This window comes from Artemia sp. Qi Xiang Cuo, chromosome 21 (genome assembly GCF_049724085.1).
Source record: "Artemia sp. Qi Xiang Cuo chromosome 21, ASM4972408v1, whole genome shotgun sequence".
Lineage (NCBI taxonomy): Eukaryota > Metazoa > Arthropoda > Branchiopoda > Anostraca > Artemiidae > Artemia > Artemia sp. Qi Xiang Cuo.
Window position 1 is genome coordinate 3,275,000 of NC_142814.1, and position 14,374 is coordinate 3,289,373.

At 34.3% G+C, this 14,374-nt stretch overlaps 1 protein-coding gene across 2 annotated transcripts in view; it reads right to left on the reverse strand.

Moving 5' to 3' along the window:
* Positions 1-5,588: 5,588 nt before the first annotated feature.
* Positions 5,589-14,374, reverse strand: part of LOC148939157 (uncharacterized) — a 459,905-nt gene continuing 451,119 nt past the window's right edge. For both annotated transcript variants that reach the window (XM_089106547.1, XM_089106546.1), the window contains exon 3: positions 5,589-8,784. In XM_089106547.1, coding sequence (XP_088962673.1) covers positions 7,937-8,784 — 848 coding nt within the window. In that variant the 3' untranslated portion in view covers positions 5,589-7,936. The remainder of the gene's footprint in view (positions 8,785-14,374) is intronic.

Below are 14,374 nucleotides of genomic sequence, written 5' to 3' on the forward strand. Positions count from 1 at the left end.
ACAGATGGAGCACTTCTTATTGTTACCAATAAGAAGTATACACTTCATTGCCGTAATTTCTTCAAAATCTTGGGGATGGGGGCAAAGGTGGAGTCAACTTTCCCAAATCAAGTGAGAATGACTCTAAAAACTGAAAAATGAGCCATTTGGTACCACAAAGGTACTATATATTATCTTGCATACCTTCATGTATTATATATATATATATATATGTATAGACCCCGGCGCCGCGCCGGCGGATCGACCGAACACCGCCGACGAGAAGCCCGGTCGAACGCCGCCACCGGCAGAGGCGGCGACGTTCGGTCGACTTCACATTAATTTTGCGGCAATTCTTTGTTGTGTCAACGGCAAAGTCGGAGCTTTTCCTTCTCGTGTGGTTTAGTATTTCGATTAGCCTGATTAGAAATCAAGCAGGACTTGCACTATTCAGGAATTTTCAGGTATTTCCCCCAAAATCTATGCGTCACCCCCAAAAAAATTTGATTCCCCGAAAATCACGTAATCACGGTGCCACCCCTAGCGATTTATCACCAGTGACTTTCCCTGCCAAATATTACTTTGCATACCATAATTCTTCACTACTCTCGTGTTCATTAATTTTCGTCTCTTTTGTAACTTTGCATAAAAACCAGACAGATCCAATATGCAATTGCAAATATTGCAATATACACAGTTCTTCATATGTTGACAAAAAAAGTATCATCTTTATGAAATAAGTTTAAGCCATTTCGAATGCAGTTTCCCAATTGCTATTTCTTACATAATTCGTAGTCAAGAATCTTATTTTCAGGTTTAATAGAATTATAGAACGCATTCACTACGATATAGCTTCGGCCTTCAGTTGGATTTTGACATTGACAGCCGACAGATTGTTTTTACAGCTGAATTGTAAATTTGCAGATTTTTTTTTGCTGTTTTTAGATAAGATTTTCTTAATGTTTAATACTCAATTGTTGAACGCCTGATAGAAAATCAGGCTTCCTGAAACATTTTTACCCCCTCCCCCCCCAAAAAAAATAAAAACCTTCTATTGAGACAAAATTTAGCTATAGACTAAGCTATGTACAAGGTTGGGGAATTAAAGATTGAACCGGAAGTTACCCCAAAAATATGCTTCATAAATAAATTGTAAATTATTGCCTATAGGGGGGATAGGGGACTATCATTTTTAAATGATAACACATTATTTTTTGTATTGAAAGCAGGGATGCCAAAAAGATAATTATTTATTTCATCCAAAGTGGAGACAGAAGAAAATGATATTCAATTCCCTTGGAAACCATCGAAATATTTTGATAGACCCAGGGCCCTCCATTAGGACTTTTAATGCCTTTTAATTAGATTCTTTGGATCTTTATTGAATGCCACGGCGAATCTATGACTCAGTTTTCCAATAATATGAGGTATATCTGAATAATTTCGACATTTTTGTTGTTGTCTTTGTACCCCTTTACTCATACCGTCAATTTTTTTTTTCAAGGAACACAATGCTGTTTAACGTTATTTTGCGTGTTTGTTTGAACCATATAGTGACCTAGTTAATTATTAAGTAAGCTATTTTTCTAATGAAAGATGAGACGGTATCCTATCAAGGTGGTATCCAGGGGGGGGGGGTAGGGAGGCATTACATTTAAATGATAATATCTCGTTTTTTTTATTGAAAGCAGGGATCCCAAAAAGTTATTTTTTTTTAATTTAAAGCAGAGACGGCATCAATTCAAGGTGGTATCCCGAGGGGGGGGAGGGGTAGTGAGCTATCATATTTAAATGATAATACCTCGATTTTTTTTTTGAAAGCAGGGGTGCCAAAAAGTTAATTTTTTTTTTTTATTTAAAGCAGAGACGGTATTCTATCAAGATGGTATCCAGAGGAGAGGGCATAGGGAATTATTATATTTAAGTGATAGTACCTTGATTTTTTTCTTTTTTTTATTGAAAGCAGGGATGCCAAAAAGTTGAAAGTTGACAAAAATTAACAAGATTTTCGTGAGTTATACTTGATACAGCACTTGCATGGTTTTGTCGTCCAAAGGGAAAGGGACATATGCGTCCAACCCGTTTTTTTCTTATTGATGAAACGAGTTTACTTTGAAAACATTCATTCATAAGTACCAGGCAGATTCACACTAAAACAAATTGGTGTGACGAAAGCGATATCGACATCCCCACCTAACGCTACGCTCGAGTGACAATGGCGCCCTTTGTCCAGTGCCCAAGTTGCATTAAAAAGCCAGGTCATAATAAAAGCTTTCAATTTGTGAGGTTCAAGGGGGAGTCTTTGACAGTCTCAACGTTCTTAAGTATCTACAGTGGTTTAAAATATTCGATCACCCCACAAATGATTGCCAAAAATATGCACAAATATAACAAACGTAACATTTTGAATATTATAACACTTTTTTTTAAAGCTTTGAAGAAAAGCAAAAAAGGCTAAATACCCCTAACTACGCTTGAAAGCTATTTTAAAAAGAAACTCTGGAGATTTCCATGGAAATGACCATAGCAGAAGCTTTGAGCCTGGGTGGGACTCTAAGAGAAGTCTTTGAGTATTTTGACCATAGGCGACTTATTGTTGCGATTTTCTTAAATTTGGTAATTTTTGTGAGCATTAGGAAATCAAAGCTTAAACTCAATAACTGATACTAAGTGTCCTAACATTTGGCTTGGATTAAAAGTGACGAACTAGGATGAAAATCCCAACATCTTCCTGGAGCTACTTCAGTCTGCATATTATTTCATTTAATTACATTTAAAACGGATAAGCTTTTCATTTTTTACCTAACAAAATAGCTGGTACTTCATTTTTCTTCATACCGAAAAAACCATTAAGTGTTTTTTTTCATTGTAATTGAAATGTTCACATGTGAAGTACTCATCATGTATTTTTCAATTTGATAAACTTACTCCCTTTAGATGCAGTTTATAATTTGACTGATATTAGGTATTTATGAGTTAATAATTTGGAATGAATCCCCAAAAGAAAAAATGAATAATATCCAAAAGAGCAGCCAAAACCAATAAAAAAGCAGCAGTTCAGCCTAAGCATGCATGACATATTCTATAAAGAAGCCAAAAAAACTTTAAAATGCATTTTTTTTTAATTTTTATTACAAACCAGTTTTTAATACAAAAAGGCTTTTTAGGAATGCAAAAGAGCAAAAAACAATCAATATCAAAGTTGCCCATTTCAACTGTTTTAAAGGTGACAAAACAGATATAAACAAAGGGCATTATGAAAAAAATTAAGCTTCTAAGTTCAAAGTTATATTCAAAGTTTTTACCCAGATAACTGACGAATTTTATGATACGGTATTTGAAGCTTTGTATGCAGTAATGCTCGATGAAAAAAAAACTACTATAATTATTTATGTTATGAATACATAGCTAATACATACTTCAACTACTCGTATTATGCAAGGATTCTGAAACGTCTCAGCCATTTCGTTTTTACCAGATTTCTACTTCTCTTGATGAATAACGAAGAAGACCAGTTTCCAGCCAGCGACTTGTGAAATTTTGAACTCATGAATAGGCTCGAATCTGTGTAAATTTAAGCTGTGATTTGAGAAAGACTAATGAAAACATTAATGTTTGCGGTCAACATTGATTGCGCCGGCGGCGCGCCTCCGAGATCTTACCGGCGGCGCGGCGTGACGCGCTATTTTTGGCCCCGCCGCCGCCGGTCTTCCTTCATCGGCACGGCGCCGGGGCCTAATATATATATATATATATATATATATATATATATATATATATGTATATATATATATATATGTGTGTATGTATGCATTTTGTAAAGTTCTATTTTTATTAATAAACTGAACTAACTTAACTTAAAGTACTACAAAAGTACTTAATAGTACTTAAAGCTAAATATAAACTAAAGAAAACTGGTCCGTTACGAAGTTGATACTTGAATTATTCAGGCTTATATTAGTTTTGAGAAGATTTTTGAAGAAAATAAATTTCAGCTGGGGAGGGGGGGTATGTGAGGGGCAATTATCCCAGTCCCATAGCAAATTACGCCACAAATACACTTAATAATAATAGGCTAAAAGAATACGTTACTCTTGTAAAAGCTTGAAAACCATTACCTATCGTACTGATTTAGTTTGGCTGTATCAAGATAGTCTACCTACTGATGCTGTATATAATTTTGTGAGGTTTACTAATCGATGTATCTTTATAATTTGCAAATTTAATCAATCCAAGGTTAAGTAGGTCGTTTGTCGATCGGTGCTACTACCTGGTGTATATTTGTTCTATTTTGGATCCAGAGGTGGCCTTACTGGTACGCGGGGCATTGTGCAGCCGCCACTGCGCAGGGCCTAAATAAATGAAATTAACTGAAGAAAAAAAAAGAAAGTACATTCGCCCGATGATCAGGGCCAAAAGGCCCTAACATAGGTGGGGTTTGACAGTTTTACAACCGCTGTCCCCACTCCCCATAAAATAGGGGCTCAACATTTAGAATCCCGGGCCGTACATTCCACGGCTTCTTCTGTGAGGCCCCAAATGAAGTCACAAGATCACTCACGTGATTGTAATTCGTAACATATTTGGCCTTGTTAGCTCTGGGTCCGGTGTGGTCGCATCACTTGCCACCTCAAAAGGCTTCCAAGAAATGAAATTTACCTTAGAGTAAATAACCGACATTTCAGACACTAGCGCATTCTTAGCGCACTTCGAGCAGTTCAGACTATTAAGCATATAGCTATAGTGGTTTAACTTTTTTAAGTCTTAGAGATGAAAAAGATGCCGTTTTGCTGGATATTGAAGACAACAGTAATGGGGATATATATTTTCCAAGTAAAATATAAACTTTCTAAAAAAAAACGATTTTACTTCCAAATGTACTAAACAAAATTCAGATTTTTATTTTTAGGATTAAAGTTTTTGCAGTTATTACTAATTGTTTGAAATTGAAGTAGGCGCAGTCTTGGAATGAGATTTTTCAACCGGTATTTTGTCAATATAAGTTACAAATTGCGAATCAGCTACGTTACCATAAAAGAAGAAAAGATTTGGTTTCTGTTCTAAAAGATTAACAAAAGATTAAGAAAAGTAAAATAAAACTCTCTAAAAACTTTTTATCTTCAAATATGCTACAAATTTAAATGATTACTTTTTTCTCTACTGCTACATAGAAAATTAGAAACGTTTTACGACTAATAATGAAAGAGTGGCATATTTTGTAACTATTCAAAGACGGCTTTCTTTCTCTTGACCGCTAAATGCTCTTATTTTTAACCTACAACAATTGCAATTTTTGGGGAAGCAGAACTTTATTTTTTACTTTGTAGTGTATTTAGAGTTATTTTTATACTCTATAGCCTACATGTCAAATGTTTGCACGGATTGTTGTTTATGTGTAGCTTCAATCTTGACTAGCGCCAGGAGTCTAGAATAGGTACAATAATTAATTACTGTTTTTTGTATGTCCTTCTCAAATTCTTCCTTTTTCAATTTAGCTCATTGTGACACATTTCATAATATTCAAAACTATAAATAATTAGCTTCTCAGACTACAAATTCATTTCCATATACAACTAGAATGAAATTAAAACATAATAACAGACAAAACTTTTAATTAAAACAGTGAATTTGAAAAAAAAGAAAACAAACTTTATACAAATAATAATGTATACAATTTTATATTCAATAGCATATATCGGATTTCCTGACTTAATTTATTTATATTGACCGAAATATAACTTAAATTCTTGAAAATAACAAGGAGACTAAAAATACAATCTGATTCTTTGAATTTGGTTAAATAGAAATTTACACAACCATTTACACCTTAAAAAATAAAAAAAAATAAAAACCGAGAACTCAATTTTGATGAAAAAGACCTCTCTATGTGGTTATGCGCTTAGCAGGCGTCAAGTTTGAAAATAAGGAACGTGTGTCAAAAATCGGCAGAAATAAGCGAAAAAAATATCACCATGGAGCTCTGGAAACTGAAACTTTCCTGATTGCTAAAACAAAAGCAAACACTGCCATAAATCTAAGCTATGCATTAATATGGATAATATTAAAATTATTCAAGATTAAACATCACAAATATTTAGTTAATTGACTTACCTACAAAATGATCTTTTTCGAAAGACCGACTAGTCTATCCTATTCTTTTATATTTATCTTTTCAGTTGACTATTGACATATAAATAGAATCCTTATTTTCCTGTGATTCCTATAATATCAATTATTGCTTAATTTGTACATACGCTAGCCTATATTAGTTCAATAGCCCAATTGCACATGACCATTGTACCATCCTATTGATTGTTGTATTGTTCGACGATAACATGATGTTGGTTGGGCTTGTTTGTAAACAACAAAAGTGTCCGCTTGTTTCCTTTTACAATTCAGTGTGGCAACAAAGGAGTGAATTTACGCAACGAAAAATCTTAAAAGTTGTATAATAACCAAAAGAAAAATCGTACAAAACCCCATTTTCAGGTATGAATAGACCAAAGATGGAGCCAGGGGGAAAAACGATCACCTTATAGGCTATGTAAACTTAGAGTGTTCGCTATTTTTGTTTTCAAATGTTTTTCCTGAATAATATCAGTGAATATACTAAAATTTTATGTTTATGTACTAATCAATGAACTAGAAAACAGGGGTGTCAATTGAGGGGGTTGGGGCCAACTACCCTCTATATTTTGGAAAATATTTTTTTTTGTATCTTCATTAAAAAAGTAAAGAGAAATATCTCCTCAGTCTTGATACAGAATGACAGCATGTTCCTTGTAAGTATTACGCATGTGATTTTTTTTTTGTGCACGTGTCTTGATTATGTGATTGTTAATTGAGCCACTGTGCACAGGTCATTCGGCCTTCTATTAGTGGCTATGTTTATTTCCTTGCTGTATTATTTTTGTGAATTATTGAAAATCGAGACATCAATCAATCTCCCTGCCTCCTACATTTTCATTACCTGGCACCCTAGCAATAAATTAAAAAGAAATTTCAGAATTGAACCATAAAATAAGAAAATAGAAAATTATATTTAAATTCACCATTATTTGTAGTATTTCAAGTTCTCTTTTACTTTGTAAACAGGGGTGTCAATTGAGGGGGTTGGGACCAACTACCCTCTATATTTTGGAAAATATTTTTTTTTCGTATCTTAGATTTTTTTTTGTAAAATAAGAAAATAGAAAAGTATATTTAAATTCACCATTATTTGTAGTATTTCAAGTTCTCTTGATATTCTGAGAGATGAAGGTGTGTGTAAAGCTTTTAATCAGTATTGTGGCATTCCTAATGTTTTGTGAAGCTTGTTATACTAAAATGAAGTTTTGTGAAGCTTGTAATGCTCATGTGAAGCTTGTTATTCTCATGTGAAGCTTGTTATTCTCATGTTAAACCTTGTGAAGCTTGTTATGCCAATATGAAGTTTTGTGAAGCTTGTAATGCTCATGTGAAGCTTGTTATTCTCATGTTAAACGTTGTGAAGCTTGTTATGCCAATATAAAGTTTTGTGAAGTTTGTAATGCTCATGTGAAGCTTGTTATTCTCATGTTAAACTTTGTGAAGCTTATTATGCTAATATGAAGTTTTGTGAAGCTTGTAATGCTTATGTGAAGCTTGTTATTCTCATATTAAACTTTGTGAAGCTTGTTATGCTAATATGAAGTTTTGTGAAGCTTGTTATTCTCATGTTAAACTTTGTGAAGCTTGTTATGCTAATATGATGTTTTGTGAAGCTTGTAATGCGCATGTGAAGCTTGTTATTCTCATGTTAAACTTTGTGAAGCTTGTTATGCTAATATGAAGTTTTATGAAGCTTGTAATGCCCATATGAAGCTTGTTATTCTCAAGTTAAACTTTGTGAAGCTTGTTATGCTAATGTGAAGTTTTGTGAAGCTTGTTATGCTCATGTGAAGACTGTTATGCTCATTCATTCTCAACCTTTTTTCATTTAATCACTAGCGTGAGTGTTTAGATGAATAGTTAATGCACCTTTTTCAATAAACCTCATCTTACATATATGACACCTGTAAGGTTTCTCACCACTGTGGATCTTAAGATGTTTCGTCAAAATAAACTTTACAGCAAACGCCTTCTGGCAAAAATCACATTCATAACGTTTCTCCCCAGTGTGACTTCTTTGATGTACATATAGGTTCGATTTCCTAGCAAAGCTCTTATGGCATATATCACATTTGTGTTTCTTCTCACCCATGTGAGTTCTTTGGTGATCAGAAAAGTTGGACCTTCTAGAAAAGGTTTTCCCACATGTCTCACATTGGAAGGGTTTTTCACCAGTATGAATTCTTAAGTGGTTTGTTAGTGAAAACTTTTTAGAAAACTTTCTATTGCAGATTTTGCACATATATGGTTTGTCCCCATTATGAATTCTCATATGAGAAGTCATAATACTCTTTACCGAGAAGTTTTGCATACATACTTGACAGCTATAAGGTTTTTCTTTCGAATGAATTCTTTGATGTACATTCAAATTTGATTTTTGAGAGAACAGTTTTTGACATATTTCACATTTGTAAACCCTTTTTTGACTTTTTGTCTCAGTACTAATTCCATCCGTAACACTACCCGGAAATTCCGTAAGTATAACAATGGGTAGTACGTTTTCCACTCCGCTTTGTGTTAAATCTTCGTCAGATTGGTCACAAGAGAGCACTTCTGGTTTGGTAGAAGTCAAGCTCTGATGATGATGCATTTCATGTAAACTTGTTTCACTTGGCTCGTCAATTGAGTCTACTTCCTGCTTCACAGAAGTAGTTCCTTGGGCAGAGTGATCGTTGCCTAAAAGCAGAGAGATTTTGGCTTCTAAAATAATAAAAATACAATAAAAAACAATCAATAAAAAAAGTATAAACATTCAAGCTGACACTTCGCAACCTTTTTTCGAGTTTTTTTTGCATATAAAAGCATAGAGACCACGTGTACAAAATATTTGGACTCAAAAATTGTTTGCTCACTTTACTGACTTAATGTTTACTACACAAAAACCACTCAGGTTTCGAGGAATTGCACTTCCTTGTCTATATTCATTTGTTGCTCAGTATGAGTTAATATAGTTTTAAAAAGACGTGGCCTTTTCTCTTCAGAAATAAAGAACAATATGATTACAAAAAAAAACTTTGTGTGTGACAATCCTTTTATGCGTGACACAGAAATAAACCAATGGAAGTAAAGCACACTTTTGAACCTCGATATACAGGAATGTAGTCAATCTGTCTCTCTTTGGTGATTGCACAGAGATATAGATTAGTACAGATATATAGATATAGTATAGATAATTAGATATAGTATACAGACATGGCGATACAGATTCTTCTAGTAATGCATCTGTATAAGCGGAACAGCCGTATTTGTTAAATAGTTTCCAGAGGAATTGTCTAAGGATAGTTTAGGCACCTTACCCGTTTGACTGACTGTATGTTACACAACAAGCTGTACGAAAAATAGAATATATTTACATACGATGAAGGTCTGGCTAGACTTGAACTTATTACATTGGAATCACGACGTCACATCCTTACCCCCAACTCTTCCTAATAAAAGACTCAATGCTCGCAGAGCTTCAAATACCCAAATTGACTTGTATCCCCAGATGTCGACTATGAGGTACAAAAACTCTTTTGTCCTCTATTTTGTTTCCCATTTTTATAACTGATATTACTTTTTTTTTATTTTTATCCCCTAACATCTGTTTTATTTTTGATTCAATTTTTTGTTTTATGTTTATCCCATAAAATTTGTTTTGTTATGGTAATTTTGACGTGCTTATGCTAGCTTTTGTGCTATTTTAGCCAATAAATCATATTCTATATTTATTTACTACTATAGCTGGAGCAAACATGAGCATATCATGACTCAAAAAAAGAAACCAAACAAGGATCAAAAACAGAAAACAAATAAATAGCAACACAAAAATATTAAAGTAGCATGGGCTGCTTCAAGGTCAATAAATTAAAACTAGTCAAAAAATTGATATATGTCAAGAATCAGTTTTCATGATTAAAATAGTGGTTGTTTATACACAATTAAATTTAAAAAAAAAAAGTTTTTTTTTAACTGAGAGTAAGGAGCGACGTTAAAACTTCAAAACGAACAGAAATTATTCCGTATATGAAAGGGGCTGTCCCCTCCTCAATGCCTCGGTCTTTGCGCTAAAGTTTTTTATTGTTTTAAAAAATAAAGTTATGAGACAGAGTCAAACTTTAGCGTAACGTTCGAGGGGTTGAGGAGGGGACAGCCCCTTTCATATACGGAATAATTTCTGTTCGTTTTCTGTTTTAATGTCGCTCCCTACTTTCAGTTAAAAAACTTGTTTTTTTCAATTTAATTTCTGAACGTTTTTGACTTAATGCAGCTTTGATTTTGGCTCACCGTACATGAATAATTAAAAGGAAATTTGAATATTAATTTTTCTTTTTTTGGCTAAATGGCTTCTCGAAATTTTGTTCTGACGTAACTTACGAATTAACTTGCGAAACTAATTTCTATATTTGTTTGTTTTTATTGCGTCTATTAAGAAGTTTGCTACATTTTTAATAATTCACCCTGTATGCTTAATTTCAAATTTTTCTCGAATCATGAACCCTTGAATTACAAAGGACGGTTAAATAATGAATGTATCTCTTTTGAAAGTACTAAAAAACTTTAGCGTAAAGCGCCAGATATTGAATACGGGGCGAATCCCCTCATATACGTATTAATTTCCTTTCGTTTTAGGTTTTAATATTGCTCCTTACTTTCAGTTGAAAAAAAAACTTGTTTTTTTATTTAATTTCTGATGGGTTTTTAAATAATGCTGGGAAATCCGGCGCCCCCTTCATAGCCTTTCCCCCGAGAACTATGGGGGATTAAGTCATCCTCAAAGACACATTTATTAGATTTTCGACTATGCTGAACAAAATGGCTATTTCAAAATTTTGATTGGGTGACTTCGAGAAAAAAATGAGCGTGGGAGAGAGCCAAGTTGCCCTCCATTTTTTCGGTCGCTTAAGAAGGGCACTAGAGCTTTTAATTTCCGTTCTAATAAGCCCTCTCACGATATTCTAGGACTACTGGATCTTTACAATCACCCCTGAAAAAAAAAACACATCCATGATCTTCCTTCTAGCAAAAAATACAAAATTCCACATTTTTGCAGATAGGAGCTTGAAACTTCTATAGTGTGTTCTCAGATATGCTGAATCCGATGGTGTGATTTTCATTAAAGTTCTATGACTTTTAGGGACCATTTTCCCCTTATTTCGAAAATAAGACAAATTTTTTCAGGTACGTAACTTTTCACGGGTATGACTAAAACTTAATGAAACTTATATATTTGCAATCAGCATAAAAATATGATTCTATTGATGTATTTATTGGTATCAAAATTGCGTTTTTTAGAGTTTCGGTTACTATTGAGCCGCGTCGTTTCTAACTTACAGTTCATTACCACGACCTGTTTGATTTACCAGAATATTAAAAATACAAATAGATCTTTACATTCGAAAGCACTTACAGGCAAATACCTGAAATAAACTGCATCAAATATTAATTATTTGTCAAGGTAAAGTTATTAAAATACCGAATAAAATAAGGGACAAATGATTGCAATATCTCTTACTACTAGAGGCTGGATAAGTCATTAGCTGTGGACAATTCTTTTTTATTTGTCGGACTCTAGTGATTGGTCCTACAGTAGGGGGGGGGGGGGTCAAGGTCACAAAAATCATACTTCTGCCGTTACGGTATGAAGTGAGGTTAGAAGTTACCTTGATGTGGAGGAAATCGTTTATATAGTTTATATAGAAAAGTTTATATAGAATATTTTGATGGACTTTATCTAAGGAACACAGCAAATGCTATGGGAGAACATATAATCAAATGGGAAGGCAAAACTCTCCTAGACTTAGATTACACAAATGATTTGAATTCCCTAGGCAAAAATGTAAGCAAAATGAATGAATTTTATGAGGTTTGAAAGTTTATGGTGCAAGAATAGGTTCGAATATTAATGTTAAGAAGACCTAATCACTTGGACTAGGAGTAAATCAAACAGTTCGTGGTAACGAACTGTAAGTAAGGAGCGACGCGGCTCAGTAGTAACCAAAATTCTAAAAAGCGAAATTTTGATGTCAATACATAAATCAAAGGAATCGGCTTATTATGATGATTCCAAATATATAAGATTCATTAAACTTAATGTTACCCATAAAGGCTATGCGCCTGAGAAAATTTGATTTATTTTCGAAGAAGGGGGAAAAATCTCCAACATGTAAAGGAATCTTAATGAAAATCACACTATCAGATACAGCGTATCAGAGAATCCTATTGCAGAGCTTTCAAGCTCCTATCTGCAAAAATGTGGAACTTAAATATTTTTTTCAGAAGAAAGATCACGTATGGGTGTTTATTTGTTTTTTTTCTCTTTCCCCCAGGGGTGATTCCAGGGGTATCAAACCAATGGTCCTAGAACATCAGGAGAGGGCTCATTTGAACAATAATTAAAAGTTCTAGTGCCCTCTTTAAGTGACCAAAAAGATTGAAGGGCAACCAGCCCCCCTCCCAATCACCTTTTCCCTCAAAACTGTCCAATCAAAATGTTTAGATAACCATTTTGTTTAGCATAGTGAAAAGTGCAAAATTATACCTTTATAGATAACATGAGCCCCCCCCCCTCCCAGCCCCAGGAGATAGGTATTTAAGTTATAGAATTGTCCTATTATTTACGAGTATTTGTTATTGGAAAGTATGCAGACATTTTTCGGGGGGAGGGAGGATTTTGTGCTCGGGATGGGTTTCCATGGGGATAATTTTCAGCGTGGAGGGAAATTTCTGGGGGTGAACTTTCCTGGGGAAATAATCCAAAAGAGATATTTGGCAGTATTCCTATATGGAATTCTTTTTATTTGTCTTACTTTGTCTTTGCCTATTCACTTTTGGATGCGGAGATGTTGCCGAAGAATTGCCCGAGGGAAGTTTTCTGCAGGTTTGAATTCCCAAGAAATGATTTCCACGGAAGGGAGGATTTTCGGAGGGATCGGAAAAACGGTTAGAACTTAGTCTTTCAAATCAAAGTATACTAAGGAGAATTGTCCCGTCGTAATCTTGTGCAAGAAATTTTACGGAGGGTGGGGGGGATTTTTAGCGAGGATGGAATTGTCCGGAGGGAATTTTACGGGTGTGTGTGTGTTTTATGAGGGAGGAGCTTTACAAGGAGGAGTTTCCAGAGAGGGGAGGGGATTTTTCATGGAAGGCTAGCCATATTTACCGGTATTATTTGAAAAACGATCATAAATCAAATAAAAAACAAGTTGTTTCAACTGAAAGTAAGGAGCAACATTAAAACTTAATACGAACAGAAATTATTCCGTATATGAAAAGGTTGCCCCCTCCTCAATACATTGCTGTATACGCCAAAGTTTGACTGTTAGTCCCAGTTTTAAAGAACGATTTAAAACACAAGATAGGAAGGTAAGCCTGCTAATCAATACCAGAAAATTGGTAGTCAAGTTCTGGTCAAGTTGCAAGTTCAAGGTCAAGTTCTGGAACTCGGTTACTTAAAAATACGGAGAAGGACTCATTAGGTGTTTTTCAGAGGAATTGTCTACGGGTCCTGTTAGGTACCCATCTGACTGACCGTATTTCAAACAGTCAGGTCTACAAAAAATGCGGTTCTATCCTGCTTTCTAGGGCTATGATCATGAACATAGGGAAGGAGGGGCATCCCCCCTCCTCTAGAACTTCAAACTTACACTAGGTATTAATGAGAATTTTTCGTAGTTAGAATTCACTGGTAGATGGTTGAAAAAGCTGGAAATGAACAGAAATTTCAAAATATCTTTTAGGATATCAATATTTACGTATTTACGTATATATTCAATATTTATTTTTAGTCCGATATATAGATACATTAATTTTGTTATTTAATATCGCCCAACTTAGAACAAGAAGCTGTTATCTAACCGCAATGTGATTTGTGTCAAATCGCTTTTATGGTGTTTATGTTTTCTGGAAATTGGAAGTTGGATCTTGGGTTTATTATATTATAGCATTACAAGATGATAACAAGAGTATAGTAATCCAAAAAGATTAATGCTGAAGATAATTAATTTATGATTTTGATTATAGGTGATTATTGCAGAATAAAGATTTCAAAAGGTACAATAGAACTTGCTGGTGATGTGAGGTTTTGTGAACTGTCGGTGTAACTCCAGCTCCCCCTTCTATCACAGAATCTACTGCCCCCCCCCCCTGTACAAGATGTTGCGTAGGCCCATTGCTATAATGAGAAAAAGGTTGAATTTTAGGTAGGCCTACTCGTTTGACTGACCGTTTGACGTTTATCAAACAATAGGCTGTGTGAAAAATATCATTTGATCCCACTTTCTAGGGC